This window comes from Harpia harpyja, chromosome 5 (genome assembly GCF_026419915.1).
Source record: "Harpia harpyja isolate bHarHar1 chromosome 5, bHarHar1 primary haplotype, whole genome shotgun sequence".
Classification (NCBI taxonomy): Eukaryota; Metazoa; Chordata; class Aves; order Accipitriformes; family Accipitridae; genus Harpia; species Harpia harpyja.
In genome coordinates, this window is record NC_068944.1 from 78878237 (window position 1) to 78897285 (window position 19049).

Below are 19049 nucleotides of genomic sequence, written 5' to 3' on the forward strand. Positions count from 1 at the left end.
CCCCCCCAGTGCCGCCAGCCCTTTGTTGTGCAAAGGCCCCGGTGCCGCCAGCCCGGCTCCGCCGCCGCGGGGGGGGGGGGAGCACCGGGAGGGGGGGGAGCACCGGGAGGGGGGGGTGGGCACCGGGGGGGGGTCCCTGTGTCCATCCCCCCCCCAATCACACACACGTGCCACCCGTCGGTGTCACCACCGGCTCTTTATTGGGTCCCATGGGAGGGGGGGGTGCTGGGGGGGGGCAGGGACACGGGGGGGGGGGTCTGACCTGGGCACAGTGGGGGGGGGGCACACGGGGTGGGTGCATGGGTGCCAAGGGGGGACGGGGTCACTTATGGGTGCCGAGGGGTCCGAATGGGTGCGGGGGGGGGGGGGTCCCAGCCGGGCGTAGGGGGGTCCCACAGCCATCACCCTGCCCCCCCCCCCGGGGGGGGGGTCCCCAAATCCCCCCGCCGGGCCCCCTAATTTTGGGGGGGGGGGGGTGAGGGTGCTAGCCACGGAGCGCGGGGTGCACGATGTCCCCGGGGTGGCTCAGCCAGATGTCGAAGATGCTCTTGTTGGGGGGCATGGCCTGCGCCCCCCCCGCCTCGGGCTCGGGTCCCGGGGGGGGGCCGGGAGGCGGCGGGGGGCCGGGTGGCAGCACCCCCCAACGTAAGGCGAGGAAAGGGGGGCCGCTCGGGGGGGCCACGGCGTTGGGGGCCACGGCGGTGCTGTAGGAGGTGGGCAGCTGCCCCCAAGCCGGGGGGGGGGCGCGGGGCCCCCCCTCGGGGTCAGAGCCGGGGACGCCGGAGCCCCCCGAGCGGCCACCCGTCGCGGGGGGCAGCCACGGGGTTACCGGGGGGGCGGCGAGGTGGAAAACGGGCGCCGATCCCCACAAACCCACCGGAACGGGATCCCCCGAAATCCCCGGGGGGGTCCCCGATTTCTTCGAGGTTTCCCCCCCCCCCGCCCCCTTCCGGGAATTCCCTGAGCAGGGAAGCGATGGAAAAACCGGAACGAGCCCGGGATGTTCCCGGAGGGTCGGGGGGGGATTTCGGGGGGGGGGGGGCTGTAGGGGTACCCCCTGAGGACGAAGGGGGCCAGGTCGCGGGCGAAGGCGGCCGCCCCCCCCCCGCGCCACCGCCGTGTTCTGCAGCTTGAGGGCCTCGGGGGGGATGCGGCTCACGTCCACCGTCCAGTAGTTGCCCTTGGCCTTGGGCTTGGCCGGGTCCTTCAGCACCTGCGGGGGGGGGCACGGCCTGCGCTGGGACCCCCCCGCCCTGGGACCCCCACCCCGAGGACCCCCACCCTGGGGATCCCCATCCCAGTGACCGCCGCCCCAGTGGCCCCCAACCTGGGGACCCCCCAGCCCAGGGACCTTCACCCTGGGGACCCCCCCCAGCCCAGGGACCCCCCCCCACCCTGGAAATCCCTGTCCCAGTGGCCCCCCCACCCTGGGGACCCCCCCACCCCAGTGGCCCCCCCCACCCTGGGGACCCCCCCCCCGGGAACCACCTGCCCCAGGGACCCCCCAACCCCAGTAGCCCCCCAACCTTGGGGACCCCGGGGACCCCCACCACGGGGACCCCCACCCCGGGGACCCCCACCCCGGGGACCCCCCCACCTTGGGGACCCCCCCGGTGCCCCCCACCTTGGCGAAGCAGGGGTTGGAGGAGAGGTTGTGCCGGACGGAGTCCTTCCAGCCCTGGTACCCCCCCCCGAAGAAGGGGAAGAGGCTGCTGATCTCCTGGATGATCTGGGGGGGCCACATCAGCCGGGGGGGGGGGGCTGCACCCCCCCCCCCCCCCCCGGGCTGGATCCGACCCCGCTCTTGGTGGGACACCCCCCCCATGGGAGCCCTGGAACCCCCAGCCCCGTACTGGGGACCCCCCCCCGGCACCCCAAAGACCCCCCCGGGATGTCTCTCCCCCCTCCTCCATCCCCCCCGAAGTCCCGTCCCCCCCCGGGGGGGGGGGGAGGGGTCCCAAATCGCCGACGCCTGAGGGGGGAGGGGAGCCGTCGCGACAGACACGACGACAGAGCCGACAGACCCCCCGGCGCCGCTAATCCGGCCCCCCCGCCGGGACAGAAGAGCTGGATCCGGCCTGACCCCCCCCCCCCCCCGGGCTGGAGACCCCCCCCCCCCCCCAAAGCAGGGGACGCGGCGCAGCCCCGACGGGGCGGGCGGGCGGTGGGACCCTGGGGGGGGGAAATAACGGGGGGGGGGGATAAATAACGGGGGGGGGAATAACGGGGGGGGAATAACGGGGGGGGGAAACGGGGGGGAATTAAGGGGGGGGGCAATGGGGGGTGTCGGGCTGCAGGGTCCCGGGGAAAGGTGCGGGGGGTCCTGGCGGGGGTGGGATGGGGGGTCCCGGGGTGCCGTAAGGTGGGGAGGGGTCCGGGGGGGTCCGGGGGGGTCTCACCTGGGCGAGCTTGAGGCGCTGGCCGGGGGCGGCGCGGATGACGAGGGCGATGAGCGCCAGGTAGGAGTAGGGGGGGCTTGGGGTGCCGGCGGTAGCGCTGGGGGCGGCCCCGGGACCCCCGAGGTGAGACCCGGGGCAGAGGCGGCATGGCGGGAGCCGGGGGAGGGACTGGGATGGAGTGGGAGAGACTGGGAGGGGCGGGGATGGGGGGGGGGAGAGGGGTAGGGGGGTGGGATGGGACGGGAGGGGATGGGATGGGGATGAGGGTGGGGATGGGGATGGGACGGGGATGGGGATGGGGATGGGGATGGGAGTGGGAATGGGATGGGATGGGATTGGGATGGGGATGGGGACGGGGGTGGGATGGGAACTGGGATGGGACGGGGATAGGGATGGGGATGGGAGTGGGAACAGGATGGGGATAGGGATGGAAATGGGAATGGGAACAGGACGGGATTGGGATGGGGATGGGGACGGGGATGGGATGGGAACTGGGATGGGGATAGGGATGGGGATGGGAGTGGGAACAGGACGGGGATAGGGATGGAAATGGGAATGGGAACAGGATGGGGATGGGATGGGGATGGGGACGGGGATGGGATGGGATGGGGATAGGAATGGGATGGGAACTGGGATGGGATGGGGATAGGGATGGGGATGGGAATCAGAACAGGATGGGGATGGGATGAGGATGGGATGGGGATGGGGATGGGATTGGGATGAGGACTGGGATAGGGATGGGGATGGGATTGGGATGGGGATGGGGATAGGGATGGAAATGGGAATGGGATGGGATGGCATGGGGATAAGGATGTGGATGGGATGGGGATGGGAACAGAGATGGGGATGGGAACAGGGATGGGATGGGAATGGGATGGGGATGGTATGAGGATGGGGATGGGATGGGGATGGAAATGGGATAAGGATGGTATGAGGATGGGGATGGGATGGGGATGGGATTGGGATGGGATGGGATAAAGATGTGGATGGGATGGGGACGGGAACAGAGATGGGGATGGGAACAGGGGTGGGATGGGAATGGGATGGGGATGGGGATGAGAACGGGATTGGGATGAGGATGGGGATGGGACGGGCCAGTGCCTGTGCTGTTTGGTAGCGGCCGGTGCTGCCACGGTGCCCTCTGCCCAACGCCACGGGCCTTTTCCCCGGTGTCCGACCGAGACGGCTCCCACCGGCACCGGGGCGGCCGCAGCACCGGCACGGGACGGGGACGAAGGGACCCGGACCGCGGGAGAGGAGCAGCGAGCGGAGCCCCCGGCCAGGGGAGGAGGAGGAGGAGGAGGAGGAAGAAGAAGAGGTGCGCAAGCCCCACGCACACCCCAGATCGGCACTTGCACGCCTGGGCGCGCTCGCCGGCACGCTGGGCGCGCCTTCGCGCGCAGCCGGCACGCTCGCACGCCCCGCGCGCGCCTTCGCACGCCCTCGCACGCGGCGTGCGCGCCTTCGCACGCGCCCCGTGTGCGCTTACGCGGTGCCAGACGCGCCTTCGCACGCGCCCCGAGCGCACCCGCCGGCGCCAGGCCCCCCTGCGCACACGCCTCGCGCACGCTTGCACCGTGCTGTGCGCACCAGCGCACGTGCCCAGTGCCCCCTTGCACGTCCCACGCACGCCCTTGTACGCCCCACGCGCACCCCTTGCATACCGTTGCACACGCTTGCGTGCTCCTGCACACCCCTTGCACGCCCCACGCATGCCTTTACACACTCCCTGCACACCCCTGCACACCCCCATTACACACCCCTTGCACACCCCCCTTGCACTCCCACCCTGCATTCCCTTGCACACGCCCATTGCACACCCCCCCGCGCCCCCTTGTGCACCCCCTTGTACACGCCCTGCACACCCCTGCACCCCCATGCACACCCCCATTGCACATGCCTGCACCCCCTTACACACCCCATTGCACACCCCTTGCACACATCCCCTGCACCCCCTTGGACACCCCTTGCACACACCCCATTGCACACCCCCATGCACACCCCTTGCACACCTGCACGCAGAGCCTTGCACATCCCTTGCACACCCCCATCGCACACCCCCCTGCACACCACCATGCAGACACCTGCACATGCCTGCGCAGCCTTGCACACCCCCATTGCACACCCGCATGCACGCCCCTGCACAGCCTTGCACACCCCTGCACAACCCATGCACACCCCATTGCACACCCATTGCACACCCCCATTGCACACCACCATGCGCACGCCTGCGCACGCCTGCACACCCCATCCACACCCCCTTGCACACACCCCGTTGCACACACCCCGTTGCACACCCCCGTTGCACACCCCTGTTGCACACCCCTGCACACCCCCGTTGCACACCCCTGCACACCCCCGTTGCACACCCGCATGCACGCCCCTGCACAGCCTTGCACACCCCTGCACAACCCATGCACACCCTATTGCACACCCATTGCACACCCCCATTGCACACCACCATGCGCACGCCTGCGCACGCCTGCACACCCCATCCACACCCCCTTGCACACACCCCGTTGCACACACCCCGTTGCACACCCCCGTTGCACACCCGCATGCACACACCTGCACAGCCTTGCACACCCCCTGCAGACCCCATTGCACACCCCCCTTGCACACCCCCGTTGCACATCCCCCTTGCACACCCCATCCCCGCTCCCCCCGCCTGCAGCGCTCCCCTCCGGGCCCCGCCCACCTCCCCGCCCACCGCTCCGCCCAGCCCCGTGGCCCCTCCCACACTTCCCCTGGCCCCGCCCCGCCCCGCCGCTCGCTCTTGGCCCCGCCCCTCGCCCCGCCCCGCGCGGCGCTCTATCCCGCGCCTCGCTGGCCGCGCCCGGAGGCCGGAAGTGCCGGTACCGGGGGGGCAGCGGGGGTCCCCGGGGACCACCGACCCCCACCGACCCCCCCCCACCCATGGGTGCCGCCGGTGGGTGCTGCTGGGTGCTGTCCCACGCGCTGCTCTGCGCCGTCTGCCTGCTCTGCGCTCTCCGGGCCCGCCAGGTCAGTGGGGACAGCGCGGGGGGGGGGGGGGGACACGGGGACGCCCCTGTCACCCTCAGCCGGGCGGGCCCTGGCACCCCGCGGGGCCTGAGCCGCCCGGGGGGGGTGTCCGTGTCACCTACTGGCCCCTGGGCCACCAGGGTGGTGGTCCCGTGTCACCCCAGCCCTCCTGGGCCACTGGGGGGGTGGTCCTGTGTCACCTACTGGCCCCTGGGTCACCAGCGTGGTGGTCCCATGTCACCCAATGGCTCCTGGGCCACCAGGGTGGTGGTCCCGTGTCACCCCACCTCTCCTGGCCCACCAGCTTGCTGGTCCCATGTCACCCAATGGCCCCATGGCCACTGGCATGGTGGTCCTGTGTCACCTACTGGCTCCTGGGCCACCAGCGTGGTGGTCCCATGTCACCCCACCCCTCCTGGGCCACCAGCATGGTGGTCCCATGTCACCCAATAGCCCCTGGGCCACCAGGGTGGTGGTCCCGTGTCACCCAATGGCCCCATGGCCACTGGCGTGGTGGTCCCATATCACCTAATGGCACCTGGGCCACTGGGGTGGTCCTGTGTCACTGTGTCCGATGCCACCAGGTTGGTCCTGTGTCACCAGGATGGTTCCGTGTCACCCAGCCGGTCCCCTGTCACCGGGCTGGTCCCATGTCAGCCAACCAGTTCCACATGACCCGGCCGGTTGTTCTGTGCCACCGGGCTGGTCCCGTGTCACCTGGCCAGTCCCGTGTCACCCGGCCGGTTCCGTGTCACCCAGCCAGTTCCATGTCACCCGGCCAGTTCCATGCCACCACGCCGGTTCCGTGTCACCCGTCCGGTTCCGTGTCACCTGTCTGGTTCTGTGCCGCCGGGCTGGTCCCGTGTCACCCATCCGGTCCCGTGTCACCCGTCGGATGCCGTGTCACCCAGCCGGTCACCCCCTGTCCCCTCTCTCCCGGCAGGTGACCGGCGGGCCGGCGGCCGGGTTCCTGCTGCAGGCGCTGGCGGCGGCGAGCGACGCCCTGGAGCCCCTTTGGCCCGGGGGGGTCCCCGGGGGTGACCCCCACCCCGACCCCCTGCCCGGCGCCTGGGTCGCGGCCACGCTGGGACAACCGCTGGTGGCCTTCGGCTTCCACCGGCTCAGCGGCGACCGGGCCACCGCCAACCTGCTGCTGGGGGGGGCCGCGGCGTTGGCCCCCGCCGCCGCGCGGCTCCCCGAGGAGGGTCGGCTGCTGGCCGCCCGCGCCGTCGCCTTCCTCGCCGCCGGCAGCGTCCTCACCCTCTCCGTCCTCACCGCCAACGGGCCCGGGGCGCTGGGCGGCCTCCTCTTGGTCGCCGGGAATCTGCTGCCGGCACCGGCGCCCGGCGCCCGGCACGACGGGCACCCGTGGGTGCTGGCGGCCGGGAATTTGGCGTTGCGGCGAGCCCTGCGGGCGCAGCAGCTCGGCGTCGACTGAGGCGTCCCGCGTGCCGGCGGCGAGCGAGCGGGCGGGGCGCAGTAAAGCCGGCGTGTGGTTACGGTTAGTCCCCTAAACGTGTCATTTTGCGGCGTTACCGCCCGTGCCGCCGTCCCCCTCCTCGTCGCCCAGCGCTCGTTAAGGGCCCTCGTTAGCCGCTGGGGGAGGCGGCACCCGGGGGTCCCCCTGGACGGGGGGGGGGGGGTCCCCAGAATGGCACCCGGGGGTCCCCGGCAGCTCACCCCGGCACATGGGCTGGCCGGCGTGGGGGAACTGGGGGGGCTGGTTACACTGGGGTGGGGGCACTGGGAGCACTGGGGGCACTGGTTGCGGTGGGGTGGGGGCACTGGGATACTGGGAGCACTGGGGGCACTGGTTACACTGGGGTGGGGGCACTGGGATACTGGGAGCACTGGGGGCACTGGTTACACTGGGGTGGGGTCAATGGGATACTGGGAGCACTGGGATACTGGGGGCACTGCTCACACTGGGGGCACTGGGATACTGGGGGTGCTGGTTACACTGGAGTGGGGGCACTGGGATACTGGGAACACTGGGATACTGGGGGCACTGGTTACACTGGAGTGGGGGCACTGGGATACTGGGAACACTGGGATACTGGGGGCACTGGTTACACTGGAGTGGGGGCACTGGGATACTGGGGGCACTGGTTACACTGGAGTGGGGGGGACTGGGATACTGGGAGCACTGGGATACTGGGGGCACAGCTCACAGTGGGGGCACTGGGATACTGGGGGTGCTGGTTACACTGGAGTGGGGGGACTGGGATACTGGGAGCACTGGGATACTGGGGGCACTGGTTACACTGGAGTGGGGGCACTGGGATACTGGGAGCACTGGGATACTGGGGGCACTGGTTACACTGGGGTGGGGGCACTGGGATACTGGGAGCACTGGGATACTGGGGGCACTGGTTACACTGGGGTGGGGGCACTGGGATACTGGGGGCGCTGGTTACACTGGGGTGGGGGCACTGGGATACTGGGAGCACTGGGATACTGGGGGCACTGCGGTGGGTTAGTGGGGTTCCCGTGTCTGCGGGGCACTGGCCCGTACTGGCCCGTACTGGGCCGCACCGGCGAGCGTCCCCCGCCCGGGGAGCTCCTCGCCCCGCCCCCTCGCCCCGGCCCCGCCCCCTCGGGCGCCCCCTCGCCCATTGGCCCGCTCCCGCTCTGACGTCCCGCCCGGCCCCGCCCCCCCCGTCTCGGGGCCGGCGTTGAAGTTCGCGATTCCAGGCCCGGCAGGGGGCGCGGCGCCGAGCGTCGCCTCGTCCTCTCATTGGTCGGCTCGCACGCCGCGCACCGCCTCCCGCGGGCGGCGATTGGCCGTGACCCTGACGGGCCGGGAGGGCGGGACTTGGACGTATGGAGGGAGGAGGGCGGCGGGGCGGCCAAGATGGCGGCGGCGGTGGCGGCGGGGTGAGGCGGCGGCGGCGGCGATGATGTCCGGGGCGGAGGATCGTGAGGCCGGCGGGGGCCCGGCCGCCCCCTCCGCCCCTTCCGCGGTCCTCCCCGGTCCCGCTGCGGCGGCCGCGACGGGTGGCCCGGGCGAAGCGGGCGGCGCCGAAGAGGCGGGTTCCCTTCTCGGCGGGGCCCGGCCTCACGGCGAGGCGGGAGCCGACCCCGACGCGCCGCCCAAGAAACGGTTAAGGGCGGCGGGGACGGGGACGGGTGGGCCCGAGGGGGCGGCGGGCAGCGTGAAGCTGGAGGAGCGGCTCTACTCCGTGCTCTGCTGCACCGTCTGCCTCGACCTGCCCAAGGCCTCGGTCTACCAGGTACGGCCGGGACCCCCCCCACGGCGGCCGCCGACCCCCCCGTGGGGCCGTCTTGACCCTTCATCGGCCACCCCCCCCACCCCCGGGGCCTCCCCGGCGGTCACTGACACCCCCCTCCCCTCCCCTTGTGTCCCAGACCCCCCCCCAGGGCCCTGCACACACACACACACACACACCCCCCCACCCCCCGGTGGGGGCTTCCAGCCAGGGCACTGGACCCCCCCCCGTCCCCAAACCAGGGGGTACCTCCCCCAAACCAGGGCGTTGAATCGCCCTGCCCCCTCTTCAAAACAGGGGACACCCCCCCCCAAGCTGGGGCATTGGGTCCCCCCCCCCGCCCTCCCTCCCCCCAAACCAGAGGGACCCCCCCCCACCAGACCCTGTCACCCCATGGTCTCAGGGAACCCCCACCCCAGCTGCTTTCCTCTGGGGGCTACTGAGCCCCCCCCCCCCCCAGTCCCCTTGGGCACCCACCCTGCTGGGGGCTCTCCCCTGAGGCCCCCCCACCCTCTGCCGCTCACTGGGGGTTCAGGTGCTCCCCCCCCCGCACCCCGCTTGGGGACTTTAGGGTCCCCTTCTCCTTTAGGGACCCCAGGGTCCCCCCCCCTGCACCCATCTCTGAGGGCTCCTGACCCCCCCCACACCAGCTCCCTGAGCCCCCCCCCACTGGCACCAAAGCCCCCCCAACCCCCAGGAACCCCAGCACCCACCGCTTGGCCTTCCCCCCACCCCCCCCAGCCTCTCCCCACCGACCCCAAGGGGGGAGCTGGGTTCAACCCCACCCCCCCCCACCCCAGTTTATCCCAGTTTGTGCCACCCCGAGAGACTCCCCTGCCCAGAGCAGGGGGTCCCGGCAGGGAGCGGGACGGGCACCACCGGCGCTCACCGGAGCGGAGCTGCCGGTTACGTAAAGGTGCCGGCGTGTTTCCCTCCGGCCAGCATCCATTTCGCGGCACGCCGACCCGTCGGCAGCCCTGCGGTGATGGCAGAGCCGCCGGCACGGCTGCTCGGTGCTCTCCCGGCGGCGTGCCGGTTGGCGCACGATTTCGGCAGCGGCAGAGCCTGGACGCAAAGGTCATCCCCTCGGTGATCTTACACTTTGCCAGTCACATGCTAAGAATATCCGCCACTGGCGCAGCCGGTGACGGTGGTGGCAGAGCTTGGGGGGACTCCCCCCTGCTTTATTTGGGGGGGTTAATTTTGGCGGGGGGGGGGGTGGGTGCTGTAAGATGGCCGCTGGCTCCGGGAGGGGGGGATCCCCTCAACGGTGACGAATAAGAGCATTAAAACCTCGTCGGAGCCGCACCTGGTGAGAGATCCCCACCGATCCGGTGCCGGCGGTTGCCAAACCGGCTCCGTGTGCCCGGCGGGGGGGGCTGCGTCCTTCGTCACGGCCTCCTCTTCCTCCTCGCTCCTGCGGTCACTCGTCCCCCTGTTTAATTATTTATGACGAGGGCTTTGCCAGGGATGTAATTAAAACCGGGAGCGACCGCGGCGTCGGCCGGCAGCGTGGCTGTGCCAGGGCCTTCCCACCGTCGGGTGGGTTCGTCAGGGCCGAAGCGCTAACGAGCGGCTGTAATTACACGCTCGCACCGAGGAGGAGCCGTCACCGTCACCGCCGCGGTTGTGGGAGCGCTCAGCTGGCGTTCGCCTCTTGTTTTGGCTCGCTTGCCGGTATTTTTAGCACGACAGCGGCGAGGCACCGCGGGGGAAGCCGGCGGCTCACCGGGACCGTGCCGAGCCTAAACCGTAAGGGATTTTTAGCCGGACGCGTGCCGGTGCTCGTCCCGAAGCCATCGCAGGTATTTTGGAGCCGGGACCCTCGTCTCGTAACCGTGCTTCGGCAGCAATCACGGCGGGGCCGGTTTAAGGCCCGGCTGTCGCCCTCCGGGCCCGGCAGGAGGGAAAATCCAAAACCTTTTGGAGCCGGAACAATGGATGTCCTGGGTAAGCAGATCGGGCACTAATCCCTGCGGCAGGGTCAGGCCTTTCCCATCCCAGCTGAGGATTAAAGCTTTTCCCAGCGCTCCCAGGGAGATGTTTAACGAACTCCCGGTCATCCCACCGGCAGGAATCTTGCTGGAATTTGGGGGGTGACACCCCCCCACCCCGGGACAGGCTGGACCCCGCTACGGTGTCCCAGCTGGGCTGGAAAGCTGCCGGCTCTGCCTGGCCGGTCGTGGAGCTCGTCCTGGAGGTGACGGCATTCCAGCCCAGAGCGTTCCGGCCTCCCACCGGATTTGAGGGAAGGATTTTCACCGCGGGAGCCCGAAGCTGCCGGCAAGAGCTTTCACATCCGTCGGGAACAGCCACGTGTCCCTTGAATGATCCCTGCTGTCACCAGAGACGATGGAAAAGCATCCGGCCTGGTTGCTGTCTGCCTCCTGACCCCCTCCGGCAGCTCCCGATGGATTTGGTGGTACCGTCACCCGCTCCGCCGGGCGTTTTATGGGCGATGCTTTTACCCGGACCACCCGCAGCGACGAAGACGGCATCGCCTTGCGGCAAACTCCAGAAATACGGCGCTGGCTCTTTGCTCTCGGGGGCTGCTCTTTCCCTCTGGTTTTCGGGACGGATGGAGGAGCGGATTGGGATCGCTCCGGTGCCTGAAGCGCTGCTGGAATCTCCTCCGATGCCGCTCGCTTTGGACGGGGGCTGCCACGAAGCATCCTGGCTCGCGTGGTGCCGTATCTTCTTCCCCTCCTCGAGGGTCTCACCCGGCACGGCTCGGCAGCTGGTGTAAATGCATCTTAAACTGATTTTTGCCCTAAACCCCAGAGATTTCTTGATGTAGAGAGGGAAAACCGCTCCTCTGGGAATCCGGATGCCACCTTTGGCTCCGGAACTTGTCCTCTGCGTGCGGGACCTGAGTCCCATCCCGGCAATCCGAGCCCTGGGAGCCGGTTCCCATCGCTTTGCCGGTGGGTTTGTCTGCGTCGATGGGTCTTCCCCAGTCTCCCTCGGCGGGCTCCGGGGTTTTGTGCTGATCCCGCTGGTTTAACAGCGGGCTCTCGACTCTTCCAAACCTGTCGGCGCTAACCTGGCAGCTGGGGAACGTTCTGGCCTCTGGGATCCCATGGAGCTGGGGGATACAGGGAACAGGGGAAGCTTCCCCCCCCCCACCTCCATTTTGGTGTAATTCCCCTCATTCCCCACGGTGGGAGGCGCTGGGGGGGCTCCGTTCCCCTCTCCCCAGCTGTTTTTGGTTATCCTGAGTCCCGTGGGGTTGGAGGGGCAGCTTACACCCCCCTTCCAGACACGGGGAATTGGATTCCCATGGGATGGATGGAAACCAGGGGAGGAGGAGGGAAGCTGGGATGAAGCCTTTCCCTTCCCCTCCCGTGAGAGGCAAACGAGGTCAGTCCTAATTACAGAAGCGACGCGTCGGATGGGACGTGTCTGGGCCAGCGCGAGAGCCGGCAGGCGCTGGTCGAGGCCGGAGCCCCTGCCTGCTCTGCCCGGCCTCCAGCTTTGCAGAAATGCTGGCAGCCGGCGCAGGGGCTCGGCCGGCTGGAGGGAGCCGTGTGCCGGGGTGGTTTTTCGGGAGGAGCGGGGACAGCAAAGTGTCTTTCTCCGGCACCGACGGGTCCAAATTCGCTTTACTTGCCTTCGTGTGACTCGGTTTCCCCCGTGCTGGATCCCGCGGGAGTCTGATGCTTTATTTCTCCTCTTCCACAGTGCACCAACGGGCACCTGATGTGCGCCGGCTGCTTCATCCACCTCCTGGCAGACGCTCGGCTGAAGGAGGAACAAGCGACTTGCCCAAATTGCCGCTGCGAGATCAGTAAGAGCCTGTGCTGCCGAAACCTGGCTGTGGAAAAAGCCGTCAGCGAGCTGCCCTCCGAGTGTGGCTTCTGCATGCAGCAATTCCCCCGATCCCTCCTGGAGAGGCACCAGAAAGAGGAGTGCCAGGACAGGTAAAGAGCTTCGCTTCCCTTCGGCAGAGTGCCGGAGCTGCCGGCATTGCCGGTCCGGCACAGAGACGTGCCCGGTTTGGGAAACCTCGCTGCCTGGAGCGGGGGTTCCCGGTGAAGCCGGGGCTCGCACGGCGGTGAGCCCCCACAATTGGGGCGCTGCGGGCAGGAGGGTTTCCCTGGCTCGCCCGCACCGCCAGTGCCGGCTCTGGCATCGACGCGAAGCCGTCGGCGCTCAGCAGCGCCCTGTGCCCTCTCCAGCTCCCGGCACGGGGTGCTCCTGCCCCCAAAATCCCACCGGCTGTGTCCTGCCTCCCTTGGGAGGTGACGGTGGTTTGGGAGAGGACGTGGTGCTGCTTCGGCGTGTGGCAGAGCCCCGCTCCCTCGCCAACGGCATCCGCGTGCCGCCGTGCCCGGTCGGCAGCTGCCAGCATCCCGTGGGAACCCATCACGCTCCGGCTGCGGCGCCGGCGCTACCCGATGGTTTTCCACGGGGTGTGAAACGGGTCTCCCGGACTTCCCGGTCTTGCTCCCATCTCACCCGGGGCTGCTGGATCCAAATTCACCCGGAGGAGCCGGGCGGCAGCAGGAGCGAGCCTCTGTGCATCCCTGCCATCCTCGCTGCCCTTCCCGGTGCCGGGGTGGCCGGATCCGCCTTGTTTTCTGCGTGGCGTCCCGATCCGGTGAATATTCATGCTTATTTTCTCCCTCCCCACCCCCCAGGGTGACCCAGTGCAAATACAAGCGGATCGGGTGCCCGTGGCAGGGTCCCTACCACGAGCTGACGGTGCACGAAGCCGAATGCACCCACCCCACCAAAACCGGCAACGAGCTGATGGAGATTTTAGACGAAATGGACCAAACGAGGAAAAAAGAAATGCAGCTATATAACAGCATCTTCAGCCTGCTCAGCTTCGAGAAGATCGGCTACACAGGTAATGGCTCGCTCGGGACGGCAGCGGCGGCTTCCCGTCCCTTCTGCCGCGTCTCCTCTGGCGCCGACGCTGTTTCTGTGCTGCCGAAACCTGGTTTTATCTCGCGCGGCGATTGATTTGGTAGCAGCGAAGGGCTTTGTCGAGTACGTGGCAGCGTTTCGGCTCGAGCCTCCGTCCTCGACCGCGAGCCAAGCGATGAGACTTGAAAACCAAAACCATAAATGACATTCCCTGTGACGTTTTGTAAAGTTCTGGAGAAGCACTGGTGACGCTTCACCCCCCCACCTCGCCGTCGCCTTCCCGCCGTTCTTGCTTTGCCGAGGGGTTTTACCGAACCCCTCTCCCACCCGCCGGAAAGCTGCCGGTGCCGCGGCAGTTGTGTTTGCAGCAAGGCAGAGCGGGACTTGGCTGATAATGGGTGTGAAAAGCCCCGTTTAAGCTGCGAAAGCAGGTAAGCTGAATCTGTTCTTGGTGCATCGATGTTAAAACCGGGCCTAGAACCGCTCGCTGCCTAAGACCGGTTTTGGCTTTAAACACCGGGAGGCAAATTAACCCAAGAGGGAAACAGCGAATCGGGGCTGGAGCGAGGAAGGATTTTCCCCTCGGCCAAGGGCCGAGGCACCGGTGCCGTGCCCTCCCGGTGCCGGTTGTATGTCTCGCTCGCTCCGGCATCGCTGGCACGGATGCGATCGGGCTCCGGCATCGCTGGCACGGATGCGATCGGGGATGCGGTGAGAGCGGCCCAGGCTTGTTGGCAGCCGGGCTGTGCCGGGAGCTCGGGCTGTGGCAGCCCAGCCACGCTCCAGACCTCGCGTCCCCCGTGCCGGGGCTCAGCCCCGGTAAAGCTGGGCAGCTCAACGCCGAGACGCCGTGGTGCTGGGCTGCGGCAGCGGTGGCGAAGCCCGGCGATGGGAATGTGGCGTGGCTGGAATAACTGATCCCCCTCCTCTGTCCAGGTTTTACCGGCCGGGCCCTCTCCTCTCCCTCTCTTTCTCCTGGAAGCGCCGACGACGGTGTAAGTGCGGGCGAAGGGCACCGTGCCATCCCTTGCGCTCGTGGTTGTGCTCGGCGAGCCCACGGTCCCTACGCTGAGACCGCAAGCGCCCGTCTCCTCCCTAAACCCCCCGGCACCGAGCTGGGAGCGTCTCGGTACCGTGTACCTGTGCCGGCAGCCTCCGGGATGTGTCACCGGGCTTTGTGCCCCACGGTGATGCTTCACCGCGCCTGGCGGCCTCGCTCGCCAGTTTGTACGCCTAATCCCAATAAATTATGCCTTGCTACTGAACCATGTCCTGTCTGTCTGTCCTGCCGCGCCGTCGAAAGCTGGTAAAGCCTTTTGGCGGCCAGTGGCGGTTGCCGGCATGTTGTCGGACGCTGGTAAAGCCATTTGGCAGCTGGTGACGGTCGCTGGCATGTTGTCGGACGCTGGTAAAGCCTTTTGGCAGCTGGTGGCAGTTGCCGGTACAACGGAGGACGCTGGTAAAGCCTTTGGTGAGCCGGTGGTGGTTGCCGGCACATTGTCAGATGCTGGTAAAGCCTTTCGGCAGTTGCTGGCACGTCATAGGATGCTGGTAAAGCCTTTCGGCAGTCAGTGCTGGTTGCTGGCACACTGTAGGACGCTGGTAAAGCCTTTCAGCAGCTGGTTGGTGTTACCAGCACGTTGTCAGACACTGGTAAAGCCTTTTGGCATCCCGTGGCAGTTGCTGCCACATCCCAGGATGCTGGTAAAGCCTTTTGGCAGCCGGTGGTGGTTGCCGGCACACCATAGATCTCCGGTAAAGCCTTTTGGCAGCTGCTGGCGCTTGCTGGCATGCCGTCAGTTGCTGGTAAAGCCTTTTGGCAGCCAGTGGCAATTGCCAGCACGCTGTAGAACGCTGGTAAAGCCCCTGGGCAGCTGGTGGCAATTGCTGGCACGCCGTCGGATGGTTGTAAAGCTTCTTGGCAGCCAGTGGCATTGCCAGCACGTTGTCAGATGCCGGTAAAGCCTTTTGGCAGTCGGTGGCGGTTGCTGGCACGCTGTCAAACGCTGGTAAAGCCTTTTGGCAGTTGGTGGAGGTTGCCAGCACGCCACGGAGTGCCGGTAAAGCCTTTCGGCAGCCGGTGGCAATTGCTGGCACGCCACTGGACGCCGGTAAAGCCTTTTGGCAGGCAGTGGCGGTTGCCGGCACGCCGTCGAACGCCGGTAAAGCCTTTTGGCAGGCGGTGGCGGTTGCCGGCACGCCGTCGAACGCCGGTAAAGCCTTTTGGTAGGCGGTGGCGGTTGCCGGCACGCCGTCGAACGCCGGTAAAGCCTTTTGGCAGGCGGTGGCCGGGAGCTGCCCCTCTCGTCACCGAACGGCCGTAGGCGGGTCGCGTCCCTCGGCCCGGCTGCGCCGGCTCGTGAGGTTTAATCGCGGCGCTTGGGTTCCATCCCCAGCGGCGGCTCTCGGCGCCGGCGGCGAGGAGGGAGCCGGCGGTCGGTCTCGCCTGACCTCGCTCTCGCCCTTCTTGTGTTTTCCAGAGGTGCAGTTCCGCCCTTACCGCACCGACGACTTCATCACCCGGCTGTACTACGAGACGCCGCGCCTGACCGTCCTCAACCAAACGTGGGTGCTGAAGGCGCGGGTGAACGACTCGGAGCGGAACCCCAACCTCTCCTGCAAGCGCACCCTCTCCTTCCAGCTCATCCTGAAAAGCAAAATCAATTCCCCCATGGAATGCTCCTTCCTCCTCCTGGAGGGCCCCTACGACGACGTCAAAATCCACCCCGTCATCTACCATTTTGTCTTCAGCAACGAGAACAACGAGACGGATTACATGGCGCTGCCCATCGTCGATTCGGTGGAGTGTAACAAACTGCTGGCGGCTAAGAACATCAACCTGCGGCTTTTTATATTTCAGATCCAAAAATAAAGACTGGAGAACACCCAACCGTCGGACCCTCCCCCCGCCACCTCGTCACCGCCGGGATTTCGCCAAAAGGAGTTTGAAAGCCGGGGCGGGGGGGGGGGGGGGAAGGGGGTTGACAAAACAAAAAGCCAAAAACAACGACGACGACAAGAAAGGAGCGAAACCCGCAAAATTCCGAGCGATCTGCATGCGACGGCGGCGACCGCGTCTTCTCCTTCCGCGACGGTGACAGTCGGGGGGGGTCTCCTCGCCGGCGGCACGGGGAGGGGGGTGATTTTGGGGAGGGGGCGGCGGCGGGGCTTGGCAGCGTTCTGTACAGCGGGTCAGAACTCCGGCTGTTTTACTATTAGAATAAAAAAAATGGGGAATTTTCCAATTATTTGGGGGGGGTTTGGAAGCTTCGCCAATGGCTGAGACCCCACCGGGGTCACGCTCCCGCCCCCTGCCCCGCGGTTACGACCTCGGCACCAAACCGGCCCCGTGCGGCTCTGCCGGTCCCTTCGCCTGGCGCTTTAACCGGAATTGGGGGGGGTCGGGGGGAGGCGTTTAACCAAAATTTGAGTTGTGTTTTGGTCTTTTACCAAAATTTGAGTTGGTGGTTTGTTTGGTTTTTTTTTTTTTAACCAAAATTTGAGGGTGTGGTTCTTTGTTTGGGTTTTTTTTAACCAAAATTCAATGGTTGTCTCTTTTAACCAAAATTTGAGGATGGTTGTGGTGGTGTTTTGGGGTTTTTTTTTACCAAAATTTGAGATTTTGTTGTTGTTGTTTTTAACCAAAATTTGAAGGTTTGGTGTTTTGGTTTGGGTTTTTTTTTAACCAAAACTCGAGGGTGGTTTTTTTACCCAAATTTGAGGGTTGTGGAGGTTTTTTACCAGAATTTGAGGGTAGGGGGTTTTTTTAACCAAAACTTGATGGTGGGGTGGTTTTTCTTATTTTTTTTTTGACCAAAACATGAGGCTTGGTTTTTTTTAACCAAAACTTGAGGCTGTGGTGTTTTGGTTTGTTTTTTTCTTTAACCAAAATTTGAGGGTGGGGGTTTTTTTAACCAAATTTTCAGGGTGTTTTTTTCTTAACTAAAATTTGAGGGTGTGCTGTTTTGTGGTTTGGATTTTTTTAACCAAAATTTGATGGTGTGGTGTTTTGTTGGGGTTTTCTCTTTTAGCCAAAATTTGATGGTATTTTTTTAACGAAAAATTGAGATTTGTGGGTTGTTTTTACCAAAATTTGAGGATGTGGTGTTTTGGTTTGGTTTTTTTAACGAAAATTTGAGGGTGGTTTCTTTTTTTTAACCAAAACTTGAGGGTTGTGTCTATTTTTTAACCAAAATTTGAGGGTGTGGTGTTTTGTTGTTTGGGGTTTTAACTAAAATTTGAGGGCGTCGGTGGGGTTTGATTTTATTTTTTAACCAAAATTTGAGGGTTTTTTCTTTTTTTTTTTTCAATCAAAATTTGAGAGCGTGGTGGTGTTTTGTTTTTTAACCAAACTTTGAGGGGTTTGTGCAATTGGAAGAGCCCGGCTCCCCCCTCATTAGTAATTCAGCAATTTTAGGGTGTGAGAATAATTTTTAATGCATTAAATTGGTGCGGGGAGGGGGGAGGAAGCGTCACCCCCCTCCACCCCATTTGGGGAGACCAGCACCCACCTGGGCCTGATCCTGCACCCGGGGGCTGGGTGGGCTTTACCCCCGCTCGTTGGGTGCCTCGTTACTTAACGAGGGGCTCTCCCCTCCCTTTTGGGGTGCCCCCCCCCCAATTAGCTCTGGTCTGCGATAATTAGTGATGGGTGGAGGGGGCAGCTGGGGGTTACTGGGGAAACTGGGCTGGGTGTGAGTGGCATACTGGGGAAACTGGGAGGCACTGGGCTGGGGGTTACTGAGGAAACACCTGGGGGTGAGGGGCATACTGGGGAAACTGGGAGGCACTGGGCTGGGGGTTACTGAGGAAACACCTGGGTGTGAGGGGCATACTGGTGAAACTGGGAGGCACTGGGCTGGGGGTTACTGAGGAAACACCTGGGTGTGAGGGGCGTACTGGGGAAACCAGGGGCACTGGGCTGGGGGTTACTGGGGAAACTGGGGTCACTGGGTTGGGTGTATGGGGGATGCTGGGTGTTACTGGGGTTATTGGGAGGTTTTGGAGTAATACTGGAGAAACTGGACAGCCCTGGGCTGCAGGGTTGTATGGGGGGGGAGTGGTACAGGGAGTACTGGGAGCTGTGGAGGTGCACTGGGGGTACTGGGAGCACCAGTGAGGCTGAACCGGGACATCAGACTGGGGGTACTGGGAGCACTGGGCGGCATGGTGGCAGGGCTGGGGTGGGGGACACTGGCCTGAGTGTAGCTGGGATACTGGGAGCCACTGTGACCAGTGGGCTGAAGGTACTGGGAAGCACTGGGAGCCACTGGAGGCTACTGGGAGCGCTGGGCTGGGGGCACTGGGGGGCACTGGGGAGCTACTAGGCCAGCAGGCCGTGACTGGGGGGCACTGGGGTCACTGGCCAGGGGAGGCCGGGCCGCCACACTTCCCAGCATCCCCCGCGGCCGGGCCGACACACTTCCCAGCATACTCCGCGGCCGGGCCGCCACACTTCCCAGCACCCCCCGCGGCCGGCCCGCGGGATAGGCTGAGCCGTCGTCCCCGCCCCGGGAGGCGGGTTCTGCTCCCGCGCTCCGGCCAA

At 65.9% G+C, this 19049-nt stretch overlaps 4 protein-coding genes and 1 long non-coding RNA gene across 5 annotated transcripts; 4 read left to right on the forward strand and 1 right to left on the reverse strand.

The window, feature by feature from the left end:
• Nucleotides 1-484: 484 nt before the first annotated feature.
• LOC128141747 (forkhead box protein H1-like) lies at nucleotides 485-4517 on the reverse strand. Its single transcript, XM_052786819.1, is given in 6 exon segments — nucleotides 485-960; nucleotides 996-1104; nucleotides 1106-1213; nucleotides 1625-1729; nucleotides 2400-2587; nucleotides 4412-4517. Coding segments are annotated over 6 exon segments (1092 nt in total).
• Nucleotides 4518-5183: 666 nt separating this feature from the next.
• TMEM276 (transmembrane protein 276) lies at nucleotides 5184-6907 on the forward strand. The gene is made up of 2 exons (XM_052787888.1): nucleotides 5184-5402; nucleotides 6346-6907. The coding sequence occupies exons 1-2, from the start codon at nucleotides 5316-5318 to the stop codon at nucleotides 6838-6840; spliced, it is 582 nt and encodes a 193-aa protein (XP_052643848.1). The 5' UTR covers nucleotides 5184-5315; the 3' UTR covers nucleotides 6841-6907.
• A 1326-nt stretch (nucleotides 6908-8233) lies between these two features.
• On the forward strand, nucleotides 8234-16477 carry ZFTRAF1 (zinc finger TRAF-type containing 1). The gene is made up of 4 exons (XM_052788194.1): nucleotides 8234-8635; nucleotides 12314-12552; nucleotides 13273-13484; nucleotides 15985-16477. The coding sequence occupies exons 1-4, from the start codon at nucleotides 8300-8302 to the stop codon at nucleotides 16374-16376; spliced, it is 1179 nt and encodes a 392-aa protein (XP_052644154.1). The 5' UTR covers nucleotides 8234-8299; the 3' UTR covers nucleotides 16377-16477.
• On the forward strand, nucleotides 9408-12307 carry LOC128142251 (uncharacterized). The gene is made up of 2 exons (XM_052788195.1): nucleotides 9408-10582; nucleotides 10707-12307. The coding sequence occupies exons 1-2, from the start codon at nucleotides 10574-10576 to the stop codon at nucleotides 11376-11378; spliced, it is 681 nt and encodes a 226-aa protein (XP_052644155.1). The 5' UTR covers nucleotides 9408-10573; the 3' UTR covers nucleotides 11379-12307.
• LOC128142252 (uncharacterized) lies at nucleotides 13491-14769 on the forward strand. The gene is made up of 2 exons (XR_008235326.1): nucleotides 13491-13935; nucleotides 14441-14769. It is a non-coding gene; the product is annotated as an uncharacterized LOC128142252 (long non-coding RNA).
• Nucleotides 16478-19049: the final 2572 nt, after the last annotated feature.

Coding starts and splice junctions, on each gene's coding strand:
- ZFTRAF1 (XM_052788194.1), top strand. CDS start 8,300: ATGATGTCCGGGGCGGAGGATCGTGAGGCCGGCGGGGGCCCGGCCGCC. Junction 12,553..13,272: donor AAAGAGGAGTGCCAGGACAG/GTAAAGAGCTTC, acceptor CCCACCCCCCAG/GGTGACCCAGTGCAAATACA. Junction 13,485..15,984: donor CGAGAAGATCGGCTACACAG/GTAATGGCTCGC, acceptor TGTGTTTTCCAG/AGGTGCAGTTCCGCCCTTAC.
- TMEM276 (XM_052787888.1), top strand. CDS start 5,316: ATGGGTGCCGCCGGTGGGTGCTGCTGGGTGCTGTCCCACGCGCTGCTC. Junction 5,403..6,345: donor GCGCTCTCCGGGCCCGCCAG/GTCAGTGGGGAC, acceptor CTCTCCCGGCAG/GTGACCGGCGGGCCGGCGGC.